Source organism: Motacilla alba, chromosome 2 (genome assembly GCF_015832195.1).
Source record: "Motacilla alba alba isolate MOTALB_02 chromosome 2, Motacilla_alba_V1.0_pri, whole genome shotgun sequence".
Lineage (NCBI taxonomy): Eukaryota > Metazoa > Chordata > Aves > Passeriformes > Motacillidae > Motacilla > Motacilla alba.
Genome location: NC_052017.1, coordinates 28,114,102 through 28,128,967, shown reverse-complemented (window position 1 = coordinate 28,128,967; position 14,866 = coordinate 28,114,102). Strand labels below are relative to the sequence as shown.

Genomic DNA, 14,866 nt, shown 5'->3' with positions numbered 1-14,866 from the left:
TCACCAAAAACTAATGTATTAATGAATATGTTTTAAATCCCTTTTCCTTCTCAGGTTAATTAATGTAATTTAGTCTAAAACCTGGGAGTCAAATGTGAACTGACAGCTTGATTCAAACCAGGCTGAACCTTAAGCTTCTTGACTGCCTTTTTCTAAATTTGGTCATTCAATGGTTCAATAGGATTTGTTTATCTAAGATTTTTGTTGTGGGATGGGAAATACTGAAATTAATGGTGTACCTGTGTTTTTTTGTACATGCACATATATGTACAGAGAGGAGAATGCAGAATTGTGAGAAATGTTTATCTAGAAAATAATTTCTAGAAAATAGTTATCTAGAAATTAATTTTAAGCCACCACAGCAAAGTTTCTTCATTTATCTTCAATGATATTTTTTGTATATCTGTACTATACCATATTAATAACTGATGTGAGCTAACTGGTTGTTCAGGTTAGATTTGCATTCTGATCCAAAGATTACGGGTTGCTGAATTATCCCTTAAGCTTCCTAGTCTTGTGGATCCATTAAGCCTTAATTAAAGAAGCATCTAAGGAAAAAAAAAATAATCAGACCATTTGTATCCAAAGAAGATGCACACTGGTCATTTGTTTGTTCAGCAGCATAAAAATTATTATTTAATGGAAATTTTAATCACAGCAAACTTATAGACAGACATATATTAAATGCATTAATCTTTCTATAAGGTTATTCACAATGTATAAGGTTACTCCTCTGAAAAGACTGCTTCAGATTGCTTTCCGGTAATGCTAATACCCATTAAAAAGATGAATATATATGTGTGTAAGTCAATCATAAGGTATTAAAGAGGTGTAGCAACTTAAGCTTCTTTTCTTCTTGGCAGGTCACTTTGAGAAATGTCCTAGTTCAATTAAAATATTTTTTCCATTTCCTAGGAGTAGATTCAGATATGCTCTGTCTGTTCTCTATCTTATCTTCACTGTCAGGATTTAAAACAAACCTGAGTGAAGTATAAGGATAGCCCAGCTGCTTCAGAGCCTGAACAGGTTCAAATGCAAGGGTGCATATATGTGTATATGTCTGCATATTCAACACATAAATGTCCCGGTTGAATACTTGTGTGATGTAAAGATACTTTTTTAGGAGTCTGTAAACTTTTGAGGAATTAAAACTGAGATAAAATGCATTTTCTGCTCTTCAAATACCCATTCTTTTGTGTCTTGTTTCTAAATGCTACAGTAGTAGGAAACCATCTAAACAAGAAAAGCATACAAAAGTGCACGCAGTGTGGCAGTTTCTTTCAAATTTGATTGGTACTATGAATTTAGTTAAGAAAAATTATCAGGTAGGCTATTGTCATATGACATCTGAATGGATAAAAATACTGTATATATTAAAAAAGAAATGCAGAATTTTAGAATAGTACTATACAACTTAAGTATTCATATAATAGTCTCAGAAACACAAAATTGCCTAATTGGCTGCTTAGTTCTGCTGCAGATGATGTTCTGCATGTAATGCTCTGTGTTCAGCATTACTTTCTGCCCAGCATTGATTCTGAGGCAAAACTGCTCCTGGAAAAAGATCTTTATTCTTTGATGGTTTGGTGAGAAATATTACAGTTAGAAATATAAAATGAGCTCTGTGACTGAAATGTGGATGATGGGAAAGGAGATAGTTTCATATTAAAGTTATGCCATAAGACCTTACTCCTCCTTTCATCTTGCAAAAGGCTTGACAACATTGTTTCTCCTCAGATTATTATTACTAATAATAATATTTTTGCCATTTTTAGGTGTGTTTGCACTTACTTATAGTGTATTAACTTGTACAACTGGAAAATATTTAGATTCAGATAAAGTAATGCTGGAAAATTGTATTTCAGGCCAGAATGCAAATCAGTTTACTAATAAAAATTAATATGTAAATCTCAGAGATTATATTAATTATATACCAGTATCTAACTGTCAAATGATTGTTCTTTAAAAATCCTGTTCTCTTTGCTGGGTAATGTCATGAAGCACACGAGTTTGCTTTACTGAATCCTGGGTTTTCTTTTTCACATCAGTTTTATAGTAAAATACAAAAGTAATTTCTCATATTTTCCTGGCCAGTCGTAATATCACATACCAGGAAAGGTCAGCATATTTTGCAAACTGTATTTGGTTTACCATACCATTACTCGGTTTCTGTATAGTTAATCAGGTGATTTTAGTATAGCTTTTGACACAAAAAATAAATATTTTTTCCATTTGTCCAACAACAGTTGTGTGTATAAACAAGTTGGGCTAGTTCCCCCTGCTTGAAATGGCTGAATGAAGTCTGCTAAAATCAATTGTGTCACAAATTGTGGCCAAAAATCTCACAATTAAGGACTCTTTGCTCTCCTCAGCCAGGAAACTTCTAATGGTTGTTCCTCAGGATTCAGGGATGGTATCTGGTAATTCCAGCAGCTCTAAGGAGACAGTACGCACATTCCTACTCACTGTCAAGTTCCTGCTGCTTTCAGTTCTTCCCTTTGCTTTTAATTTATTTATACCAGTCAATGTGGTACTGTCTTAACAAGTACAAGAATACAGACACTTGAAAAACAGAAAACTCAGTGTAGTTTCTTGGGTGGTGGTTTTTGTTTGGTTTTTGTTGGATTTTTCCTCTCATATCTTTTTTCCCCTAAAGCAGAGGTTTGTTGTCCTAATGCACAGCCAGCATGGGCTGGTTTCAGATTTTTTTATAGTGGGGAGTTATGATTGAGAAGAGATTCCTGGTGCTGGGGAATCTAAGGACTCTACTTTGGTTTTGAAAGAGCAGTTGGACAGTATGAGCTGAAGGACGCCATAGCAGCTCCCCTACTTTTGAGCTTGTCTGTATGTAGTTACTTTTCTGGTTTACGGTTTCCAGCAATAAAAGTAGCTCTTCAGCAATTTATTTTTTTTTTGTGAAATTGACCTGATGTGTGCCTGTCTTGTGCTGTGCCTGTCAAAATTAGCTGGGTGTATTACTTTTTTTACCTCTCTGTTCATTAAGTCAGTTGATTTTGGAGTCTGACAGTGTTCAGGGAGGGGAAAATTTTGATCAAATCAACCTTGCATGGAAACAACTGCCTGTTTGCCATCTGCAGTGGGCATTGATCCCTAGCTTGTTTGTGCCTTGCGTTTGTTCTGCGTGAGTAAGCACATTAGCCTTTTCATTTCATTCATTAGACAGTTAGTCCTTGATTAGTGTTTCCTAGTTTCTGTCAAAAATGCTTCTACTCCTTTATTCATTTTGTCTTGGGTCTTTCTTATGCTTCAGTGTGTAGAAAACGAACAGTTAACTACAATAGTCCTTTCATTTCTTTTTCATATGAAACTAGCTAACAAATATACTTTTCTAATGCTGGCGCATCTAATGCGGGATAAAGTATGAATGATGGGTCTTTCTAAAGTTAACAGAGTTATTATTTTAGTTCAGCTAGCAGCCGTTGTTTAGAAGTGTGCTGTCTCAGGGTTTACTGTCAGCTTTATTTCATCCGTCTCCAAGAACTGTGGGATCACCTGGATACTTGTGGATATTTGCCTTATAAAATTGCACATAACAATACATTTAAATTAAAAATGAGTGCAGTTTGAGAATACAGCACTGAAAGTTTCAGATGACAGTTTGGATGAGAGGACGGAACAATAAGGCATTTGTTGACTAACACCATTCACTCGGGAATTTTGCTGTCATTTCCTTGCAGAACAGTGAAATGTTGAGTGACAATTCCATTCTTAAATATAATAGAAAAATACATGAATAATTATGTGATGTGCATAAAGCAGCAAACTATGTACGTCTTTAGAAACTACGTAACAAGTTCATAAACTTATATAAACATTAAATGTATTGGAGTCAATACATTTAATGTTGCTACTAACTGATTTAATTTGATCCGTGATCACAAGTTTTGCCTAAAAATTCTATACTTTGTTAAACCCTTAAGTAGATAGTGTGTGTAAAATTTTATGAATTCTGCATTGGTTTATATTCATAATTGTAAAAGTTTATTTATATGTTGTCAATCTGTCTGAACAGTTTTATCTTTGAATTTAATGGTATTAAAGTTCAACATTTATCTTTTCAAAGCACCCATAAGTTAGTAAACCAAACTTTGAAGGCTGGACCAGTCAGTTCTCTGATGCGTGCCCTGCTTAAGATCCTAGTAATTACAAAGCTTTTTAAAACACAAAATATTGAAGCCATGGTTTATATTAGTGGGTACCTTTAAATCTGCATTAAATGCTTGCTTATTTGTGATTTAGATTAACATTGATTTGTTTAAATAAAAAATTATTTTGAACAAAAGTTTTAGTTATGTTTGGAATCATTAATAAATTATTTAGATATTTAATTTGGGGGCATTTCCTCCAAATTCTAATTCCTATTGTTTGAAAATAATATAAAATGTTGCTAGATACAGGCTTGTACTGAATTTAATATTTCTCTCAAATTTTTAGGCTTTATAGTTCCATAATCTTTTAAGTTGGTAAATATTAGGTGAGGAAGTTCATATACATATGATAGTTGGTTATAGTGACAGTTTTACTTGTAGTTTTTCTCAAATGTTTTCTGCATGGAAACTGGAATTCATTGAAATTTCTTACTAACTGGACTAACCCTTGTTGTATTTATATTCTTATATATATAGAATTTTAAGACATAACTACAAAGACATGCTCCAAATGGATTTCTCTGTGTTTACTATCTGCTGCAAGACTCAAGTGTTGGTAGATTTCATACTCTCACAATTAATTTAATACATACATTGAAAAATTAAAGACTAATTCCCAGCTTTTAAAGTTTTAATAATTAGTATGAGAAATAAAAATTACATTATCTGAATTGAGGAAAAAGTTCTCTTCATACCTCCAAATAAGATAGAAAAAAATGCTTTGAAAACAAATTCTAGCACATCAGTTCCAAATACTCTATTTTCAACAACTCCCACCAGCACAATGGGTTGATTCTCTTCTAAATGTTATACACTTACAAATATTTCATACGGCTATTTCATTTCACATACATGTTATTTGATTATATTATTAACATAATTCAGTTAATATTAAAATATTGATACAAATATTTAATTCAAAATATCTTTTTTATATTAAGCAGCATTTCCCCGCATGATTTCACATCCTGACATACAGCAAATGGAGAGTCTTCTAGCAATTATTCCTATTTTCTACCCAGTTTTTGAGAAAGCTGTTGAATGCCATATGAAATATCAACTTGTATAGCATATAAAGTAACTTTGCTGAATCTGTCACTCACTTTTACTAAAGAAATGGATTTCACATCATGTATTTGGTATTTTTGGAAGACAGAACTATATCAGTGATCTTATAGTGAACCTTCACCGTATCTGGATATTATTCGCTGCATAAAATTTGAAGACACTTTCACTACACAGAACTATCATGTCTGATTTGTTAAAAGAAGTAACGGAGACTGCGACAAGAATAATAAATTATTAAGTTTAGATACATCCCATTCTGGGAACAATGTACCTGTAAGCTTTCTAAGTGATAAGAGTATTGCTGTTGTTGAAAATGACAGTTCACAAAACACCTTACAACATACATTGTGTACAGGTTGGGTCTTCTGTTTTGCAATTTTCCTGTCATAAGAGATTTATGGTGCTTTTTTTTTGTTTTTTGTCCTGTTAGGATGCTTCAATTGCCCACAGATTCCATATCATGAGAGAAAAACATCCAGAGAAGTTCAACAGTAGGTAAGAATCTAAAAACAAATGCATATAAAAATATTTTCCATGTTATTAAGATATGTTATGTGAGGGGTTAAGTTTCGCACATCTTTTAAAATATTGATTCTTATAAAAGAGAGGAAATTGGTTCATTTTATATTAAGCATATGCTTCCAGACTACTTGTAGTGTAACTTTTTGATATCTGGTATTTCAGCTGAAATGAATAGCATTATAAATAAGCTCCTCTCACAGGTGATATGTTTGCCTTGTAAGGCTAGCATGGACAAGATGAAACTGTGTTTGTGAGGATCCCTGAGCTGACACTTTGCCATTAGGCACTGAAGAGCACTTCTTAGACAGCTGCAGGTGGTGATCCTTCTGTTTCATTCCCACACTCGCACTGGTACATTGACAGGGGGCTCTTCCATGTATACTCTAAGTAAGGGCAAGTGAATGCCATTTTACACAGAGCTGCTTTTATCATTAAACAACTTTGGTTCTATAAAAAAAAGTCAGGAATGAGACTTTGCATCTGTTTCTTGTGTTGCTCTCTGAATCTTTAGTGCTATTGCAGAGCTTTTCTGGAGATTAAAAATGCATTACGTTTACTGTAAATTCAATATTTGGTTTGTTGAGTAGATCACATTCATAATGCAATGTTTATCTTTGTTTCTTCTTATTTAGGTAATTTAGCAAGTAAGTTGTGGTGGGTAAAAGCAACATTTCAGAAACTTTAATTAACATTTAAAGACACGTGGGGAGAGAAAAGTAAGATACAACATTATTTGGAATGTAAATGGAGAATGCCTAGAAATAATTATTAACACAAATGTTTTGTTACTGTGAACCTAACCATAGAGTGTTTAGTTTTCCATGAGGGTGACCTGGAAAGTCAACTGTAGATGCAAATCTTCATAGACCTTAGGATGATAAAACATGCTGTTTGTTTTCTCATCTAAGAGCTGTACAGAATGATGTTTAAATATGTTTGAAAATTATCTTGTTTACTGTTAATTTGTTAAAAGTATATATTTTATAGCTAATAGTCAGAATGGGAGCCTCTTTTTCACAAATAGTCAATTTGCTTTGCATCTATTCAATGACATACTGTGAACCCAAGTATCTATTTCTTTTTAAGTTGCATAGTACATATTTGTTTTCTATGACCTCCTTTTCCTGGCTCTGGTGCTTCTCATTTGGAAAGAATTACACTATGATAAGACCTGAACTCAAGCCTAATCTGTGCATCCCACTGTACTGTACCCTCCCAGCAGGACTAGAGATATTGGACTTTTAGCAAACGATGATATTTTAGGCCCTGAAGATGAAGCTAGTTTATCAGTGGTCTTTCTGCATATTTTCAGCAGTTGGCAATTATAATTTATAAAAAGCTCAGCTAATAACATGAGTTTCAGATCAGATTTCATGTCACAATAAATCATATGCCATTAATAACATCTGCTAGCAGACTCACCTTGAAATTCATCTATATTTTAAGGAACCTGATATTTCTAACATTATCTTAAGGAAATTAGTTACAAAAATATATAGTCCCAGTCCTTACATACTTTGGTACTGCGATATTGAAAGAGCTTGAAAAAAGCAAAGATTCCCTAGATATATAAAAATTATTCAGAAAGGTTATGCCTTTCTAAAAAACAGTATAAAGACTTGAGCAAAGTAGAATAGAAACTGGTATTTTAAAATGTGTTTTCTTTTGTATAGTGAGGAAAAAAAGGGGTTTTCTGTGTTTGTTCAGTAGAGTTTTCCAGATGATTTTTGTTCACAAATACTTTTTTCATTACCAATTATTTGCATGTCGAAATAAGTTGATAACATGTTGCAGCAGCATTTTCCAGGAGGGTATGAAAAGAAACCCCCTTTTTAGTTGTCTGCTAAGCCTCAAATCTTAATTCACCAGAATGCAGAGTTTTCTATGCAATCTAAATTATTTAGGCTCAGCAAGTCCAACTCAAGTCTGATTCATAGTGGACTCCATAGTTAACAGCACCTGCTCCTTTGAAAACCCTACATTACTCATTTGAAAATCCTACACTCTCACATGGGCATATGTCTTGTGATTTTAAAAAAATAATTCTTTTTTGCTTTTATGTTAGTTTCCTCTTGCCTAATTTTCCAACATTTTAACTTTCACATCTATCATTCAGAGCAGTTCCTTCCACTGAGGCTCTGGCCTGAAGAATGAACATGCAAAAATTTTCCTTACTGAAGAGAAACTTTAAGTTTATATTGTGTGCCAAAGTCTTTTGAAATACACAGGTGTTGTATTTGCTTCAGTGAAGTAAGTTAGTTAAAGTTTGGAGTTAGACAATCTTTCACATTAGATCCTGTTAATGATCCTTAAATTCCTGAGGATATTCCTTGCCACTCTGATCCCTAGATTTATGTGTAAATAGGATGAACTAATAGGAAAACTCCTGACACATTGTATCTGTGTAGAAGCAAAATCTTCTTGTACTTGTTTATCTTCTCAAAATGAAGATGAGATAATATTTCCATTCTTAGAAAGGCTTTTTTTAAATGACTACTAGCCAATGTGGTGGCATTCTTTGGAACTAGGTCACTAGTTCTTGGGAACTGTGTCATATTTTGAAATTCCGCAGTGTTCACAGATTTTGGACACCAGCACTTAGTATTACTGACTTACTAAAAATAAAAAGTAATAAATTTAGTTTTATATTTCTAAATTGTCTAGAGATAGTTAGACATAAGTCTCTGGAAAATCTAAATTTAAGTATGTATAAATATTCTTGCACTAAAATTCCACATTGTCAATGGTTTCCTTTGTAATGAAGCACCTAGTTATTTGAGTTTTTTAAGAAATTTAAGTCAAGTTCCTTTGTGAAAAGAGTCTTCTGTTTTCAGAAGCTTAATTTTCAATGAAAAATTAGTTTAAACATGCCTTAATATCTTGAAAATGTTATAAGGTGAGATATGGAATGGCTCCCTATAGTTTTCCAAATAAGGCTCAGCATAAATGTCTACCAGTGATTTTAAAATACACATCACTTGTTCCTAAACCTAGGTCTGGAATAGAAGAATTCTGGTGGTGGTCAAATAGTAAATGGAAATGAGAACACAGTAGTAGCATCTTGAGCTCTGTGAAAATAATGATTCTTAGTATGCCATTTTAATTATATATTTTGATCAGTAGCACATTTTATCAGAAACCAGGACTGACATTGCATTAAGATTTGTAAACCTTATAAAGGTGTTTATAAGGTTCATAAACCCCAAAATCTGTCACATTACCCACTCTACAGATCTGAAGTGCTCATAACCTTGTGCTGGAGAAATCAGTTTCCTTCCCAGCATCTTCTGCTTAAGAGTAGGGTCAGATTTTCCAGTGTAAGTGTGGAAGGGCTGAGTTAGAGTCAATGGGGATAAAACTTGCAAAAGACAGTATTTCAAGTAAAAGTATCATTAAACTAGGACATTCTGTTGAAATAATGATTCAGTTAGGCCAAAATGCCCTACAGGGAGATCTGTGTAAACATCATAGGCTTGATGCTGGGAATAACAGATGTATGAGTTATGTGACTGGAATATACACAAGGAAACAAATAATACTTTCAACCAAAAAATAATTCAAGTTGATGTTAACTTTTCTAAAATCATATTCAGTTCAATTAGGCATACTAATTTGATGCTTTGGCATCCTGTAGCATGAAAGATAGTTCTTACTCTCAGTAAACTAAAGTAGGATTTATAAATTATATTTGCATTGTCTTTGAAGTTTCCAAATACCAATTTCCATCTTTTATGAAGAAAACCTAAAGCAGAAGAAGTTCCTAATAACTTCATTTATATCATATTCCTGACAATATACTTTTGAGATTCCCTTTCAACTTGTCTAATTATGCTTTTCATTTGTGCTGATACCTATGCATTTAATCTCTAAGAAAGTTTCTAAGTAATAGAAAGTACTGGTTTACCTTGTGCAAGTGTTCTTCAGGAGAATAAGGAAAGGCCACAGTAAGAAAAGGTAGGAGAAATGGGAGATCATTTAATCTTTAGCATTATTTTGGGTGTCCTGACTTGGGTACTGCACTATACAATGTAGTTACAGCATCATATTTTTAGATACATAAAATAAAAGGGAAAAAAATCCTGTCATGCCTACACTGTTACTGTATTCAAAAGCTTTATAGTAAGAGATGTCTAGTCCTTCCTGGCAGCAAAAAAAACAGAACAGAATTATTCCACTTGAGTACTGGAATTGAAGGCAAGTTCAAGTTTTGTGACTGAAAGTTTAAAAAATCAGTTTAAAGAAAGAGCAAAATCAGTTATGATGGGGTAAATTAAATGGTCTGCTCTCAGTTGTACTCAGCTTTGTTTTAAGTTGACTTATTTTAGCTTGGAATCGAGCAGTCAAAGTGTTTCATTTTGGATTGAACAAAGCTGGTTTGATATTTTCACTATTCTTCCAGTTTTTCAGTTTGGGTGATGGAGTCTCTTGGATTGAATAACAGCCTCATCTTTTCAGTGAATATACTAAGCATCAACACAAAATTCCTAACTTTATTTGCAGACGTTTCAGCCTCTCCTTCGACCTCTCCCTCCTCCTGATTGTGACTGATATGAAAGTGTTTAAAAAGAAGTCTTTGGCCCCACGGAGAGACCAGATTGCAGACATCTGTTACCTGTCCCACTGAACCCACGGGTTCCTTTTTAAAAAAGGATAAGGCTCCAGGGAACAGTACCTCTGAACTCAGGCAGCATTACTGCAACTGTAGTCATCAGAAGAAGCAAAGCAAGGTGAAAATATTTGCAACAGAGCGCAAAATATTTTCCCACAGGCAAGAGATGTCTCGTAGTTAGACAACATACTCTGCCTAGCTCTTGGTTATAATGCTTATAAGAGAGAAAGAAATAAACAAACAACTGGCATGTTCTTTTGTCAGACTTCAACCATGTAGTAGCCCACCTTTAAAAATAATACCTAAAAGATGGAATGTGTGCTTGAGTTGGGACAAAGGAAGATAGTTGGAGCATAAAGCTGGTTTAGCCTGTGTCTGCTGTCTGCAGAGCAAAATCACTGAAGTTTGCATCTGCAGTATCTGCACCTCTCTCTGATACAAGATTTCATGGTTTTATCATTTCTCTAGAAAGTTCTAATGGGCTAAGGCCCTCTGCTTGAGAGACTTCTTACTCTCTTAAACATTTTTTCTATAGCAGCTGTCTTGGAGGATGGCGTGGTTGGAGAACCTTAGGTTCATACTCATGAAGACTAGAGGCAGTGTGATATATGCAATGTATGTTAAGCAGGAATCCCTATGTCCTAGGCATCCCCTGGGATTTCAGAGTACATCTCTGAAAGCAGTGTGATGTATCAGACCATAAGCAGAGTAGTGAATTTATTTTTGTATTCTAATGGTCTGCTGTCAAATTCACTACTGCAGGACTAAACTGGGTTCAGGCTTTGTTGGGCACTTCCATTTGAGGGGATGGCCATTCTCCACCTTTAAAAACAAATGTCTAACATATATACTCTTACAAGATATGGGAATGTTATCTTTTTTTTTCTTTAAAGAATGTTATATGTTTATGAGATAGGTAGTGATACCCAGCTTTTTAAAAAACAGTTTATTTAGAAATTGTTAAGTAAAGTGTATTGAGGTTAATGTTAAAGGGTTAAAATTGTAGCATTTTTAGGAGACAGGACTGTTTATGGAGCGGAACCATACAGAGGGATTGGCCCAGCATGCATTGTGGAAATAACAAACTGTTGATTCACAAAAGGTCTATCCATATACTACAGCCCAAGGTCAATAAAATCTAATTTTCTTCAACTTGCATCAGGCTGGTTAAGAAATTTATTGCAGATGATGTTTCCTTACTGAGTGCAGGTCACGGAACCTTTTCTATATATTGAAGTGCCTAGTGGATGTTTTACACATTCCTTAATTAATTAAAGCTGTTGCCTTTTATTACAATATCTTAAAGGCAAGTGTAACTCTATAGGAATTAATTCTTGGTCTCTTCCATACTATAGTCATGCCGTTTGAAATAACAGTGAAAAACACAATGATAGAGAAAGATTTCTAACTTCTTTAAATTGTTGTCAATTTAGATGTGAGAGGAGTCTATAGTAGATACAAAAAAAAAAACAAACCAAAAAACAAAGCTGCTAAACTACTGCTTGCTCTTAGTTCCATGTTGATGAAGTATGGTCAAGTAATTCTATACCAATCAATAAGGTTGTTTTCCTTGTTTTTTCATGAACATGCTAAATGAAGTACTTTGTAAATAAAATTGGGTTCATCAAATACTGCTGCTTTTTTTTTGAGAGGGCTTATACTCAGAGCTAATGATCATTCACATGGATTTGCAGCTTCAAGCTTCATTTTGAATGAATTAATTTTCAAATCTCAGAAGTAAATGGCTAATCTTTACATAAGTTTGATGTGGCTATAATTCATGTTTACAACAGATGCTGGGTTTTATAAACAGTTAAGCAGCAGCCTTTTCTAATATATGTCACAAACCCAATAAAACCTTCTTTCAAAATCCAGTAAGATTGCTAAGTGGCCACAACGCACTTACATATAATATGATTGACAATATCCAATCCATTAATAGCAATGAATGAATTGTTAAGGGATAATTTTTACACTTCCTATTTATTAAAGATAAACACATTACTCTTTAGTACAAGGAAATTAAAATTTAATCAAAAAAATGGAAACCTTTAGTCTGAACTGTGCGTGCTTTATGGTGCTTTTTTTAATCCTTTAATTCTGTTAATTAAGCCCTACTACAGTTCCCGTAGATGGTGATGAGAACCCAAACACCCCTTTAGTATACCACAGACTGACAATATACAGCGTGTGCTTTTACTTCTCTTGTTGTGTAACTCAGAAGAAATTGGGTCCTGAAGTTTGCTTCAGATCCTGAATCTTGTGACTAATATACTCCAGCTTTCAACTCTACTCTCTGCAATTATGAGTTGGTTTATAACATATTAGACAAACTTAGGTAATTGGAAAGAAAATGTTGAGTAATTTAGCCAGTTCTTCTAACCCTATCTTAGTATTACTGCTCAAAATTAATTTTTAATAGATTACCTTAAAAGTAATGCTTTCAAGCAATGTGTCAGTTTCTGATTAAGTAACCTAAGTTCTTATCTTCATTGATTGTATAACTGAAGCAATTTTATGTACTTAATGTATCAAATAAAGAACTTCTGTCAACATTTCCATCATTTCAGATAACATTTTCCATTTCCCTCTTTATCCCATTTAAATGTAGTTAGCCTGGCTCATGCCTTTGTGTTTTCATTTAAGAAATCTGACTGTTTTCTAATCTGATTCCAAGTGCCTTATTTTTATTGCAATAGGTTGCATAGCGCGTTCTAAGAAATGTGCAAAGCTAGAGGTATTTCCAATTTAGAATATGAAGTAAAGTATAATTTGTGTATCTTGGAAAATAAGATCAGTCAAGCAGATCTCTCTCAGTTAAAGTTCTTATTCTCTTCCGATTCATATCTTCATTTTATTAACATAGGATATATTTTTCCAAATAAAATATTTTGAAAAAAATTTGTTTTATATATAAGAGAGCAATTCATGTAATGCATTTCTATGAAAATTGAATGATAGATGCAGCTGTACAATAGTGCCTTTGTTGTAACTGCATTGTTGCTATCATTGCCTTCTTTGGAGTTTGGTTTTACTTGTCAAATAATACTGACTACTGCTTCTTTTTATTTCACCTGATAATGACACAATTATATAATCAAAATTGAGAGGTATTTGTCTTAGTATTGAAGATATCTTTAGCATTGATATAACCAAACTTTTATTTTCTATTCTTTCATATTTGTGTTTTCTTTTTTTATATTTTTCTGGTTATGTAATGATAGCCAGAATATTAATTTTTTTCACTATCTTTGTCTATGTATGTGTGTTTTTGTGAAACAAATTTTAAAATACATTTTTAGAAAAAAGCACAAACCAAAAAACATCTGAGAAAATGTATTGGCTGATTTGGTGATTTAAAGGAAATGGCTGTTGCTTTTTCTGCTATTGAAGCCAAGTATATCTAAGAGATAAATGTGGTTTAAACCTATTGTCAATGTCTTTCCCTCATGATATTTCATGGACTGCCTAACAGAAGTTCTGATGTGTTTTGGGAATACTATTTTGGTCATTTATGCCTTTGAAACGAAATCATATAATTTCTTCTGTTCTTGCCATTCCTAAGACAGGCTTACACATTTTAGGATATTTCTGTGTAGTGTCAGGGCACTGAAGGAATTCCTGTCTGGCTTCTCTTACAGTTCTATTGCTGAACAATTGGCAGCTATTGATCTACAGCTGCTTCTGAAGCAGAATATTAAAGGATGGTCATTTTCTCTCTCACCGTTGACACTAGGATCCTGCTCTCAGCTCTTCCCTTTGTCACTCAGAGAAATTGAATTTAAAAAATTGTGCCAGATTGCTAAAACAGAAATAGTTTATGTTCAATTAGCCCTCTATTTGCCATTCACGAAATATACATTGTATATATATATATTACCTGTCTGGAGTGCTTTCTGATGTTCAGCTCTGGTTTGGGTGAAAAGGTTCCGATCAAAGAGGAATGTGGCAGATCGTTAGCTAAGGGAGCACTATACCCCTGCCTCCTTCCAGTACTTTATGGGGTACTTTTAAAGGAGTACTTTATGAGGAAACTGCCAAGACAGGATACAAGATGGGCAAAGAAACATGTCATTCTGGTATTGTTTCTCAAAGTTTTAAAGATCAGGAGTTACAGAATTCTGAATTCATTACTGATCAGGGATTGTGAGAATGAGCTTGATGTTTCTACTATGTTCCCATGCCATGGCATAAAATGGACCACAGTAGGAAAAGGAGAAAATCATTGGACATAAAAACTGTTGTCTGGTAGTTACTTGGAATTTATTAAGACTGGAAAGTTTTGAGTTAAATCAGTTTCAATCCCTGTAAGTCAGCTTAGTTATGGCAAAAATTATTACTGTTCCTTAGGTTGATAAATTAATATTAATTTAAAAAATAATATTGAACTAAGGTTATTTTTTTTCATGATGAGCTAAAATTCAGGACCAGAGTATCATTTGAATGCACGTGACATAGGTAGATGTGGTAAAATGATTTTAATTTAATAGTAAGAGGA

The 14,866-nt window shown here is 33.5% G+C and overlaps 1 protein-coding gene across 6 annotated transcripts in view; it reads left to right on the top strand.

Annotated features, from left to right (window-relative positions):
* Positions 1 to 14,866, top strand: part of DGKB (diacylglycerol kinase beta) — a 334,152-nt gene that overhangs the window by 191,621 nt on the left and 127,665 nt on the right. For all 6 annotated transcript variants that reach the window (XM_038163165.1, XM_038163173.1, XM_038163184.1 and 3 more), the window contains one exon: positions 5,668 to 5,732. In XM_038163165.1, the coding sequence (XP_038019093.1) occupies positions 5,668 to 5,732 (65 nt within the window). The remainder of the gene's footprint in view (positions 1 to 5,667; positions 5,733 to 14,866) is intronic.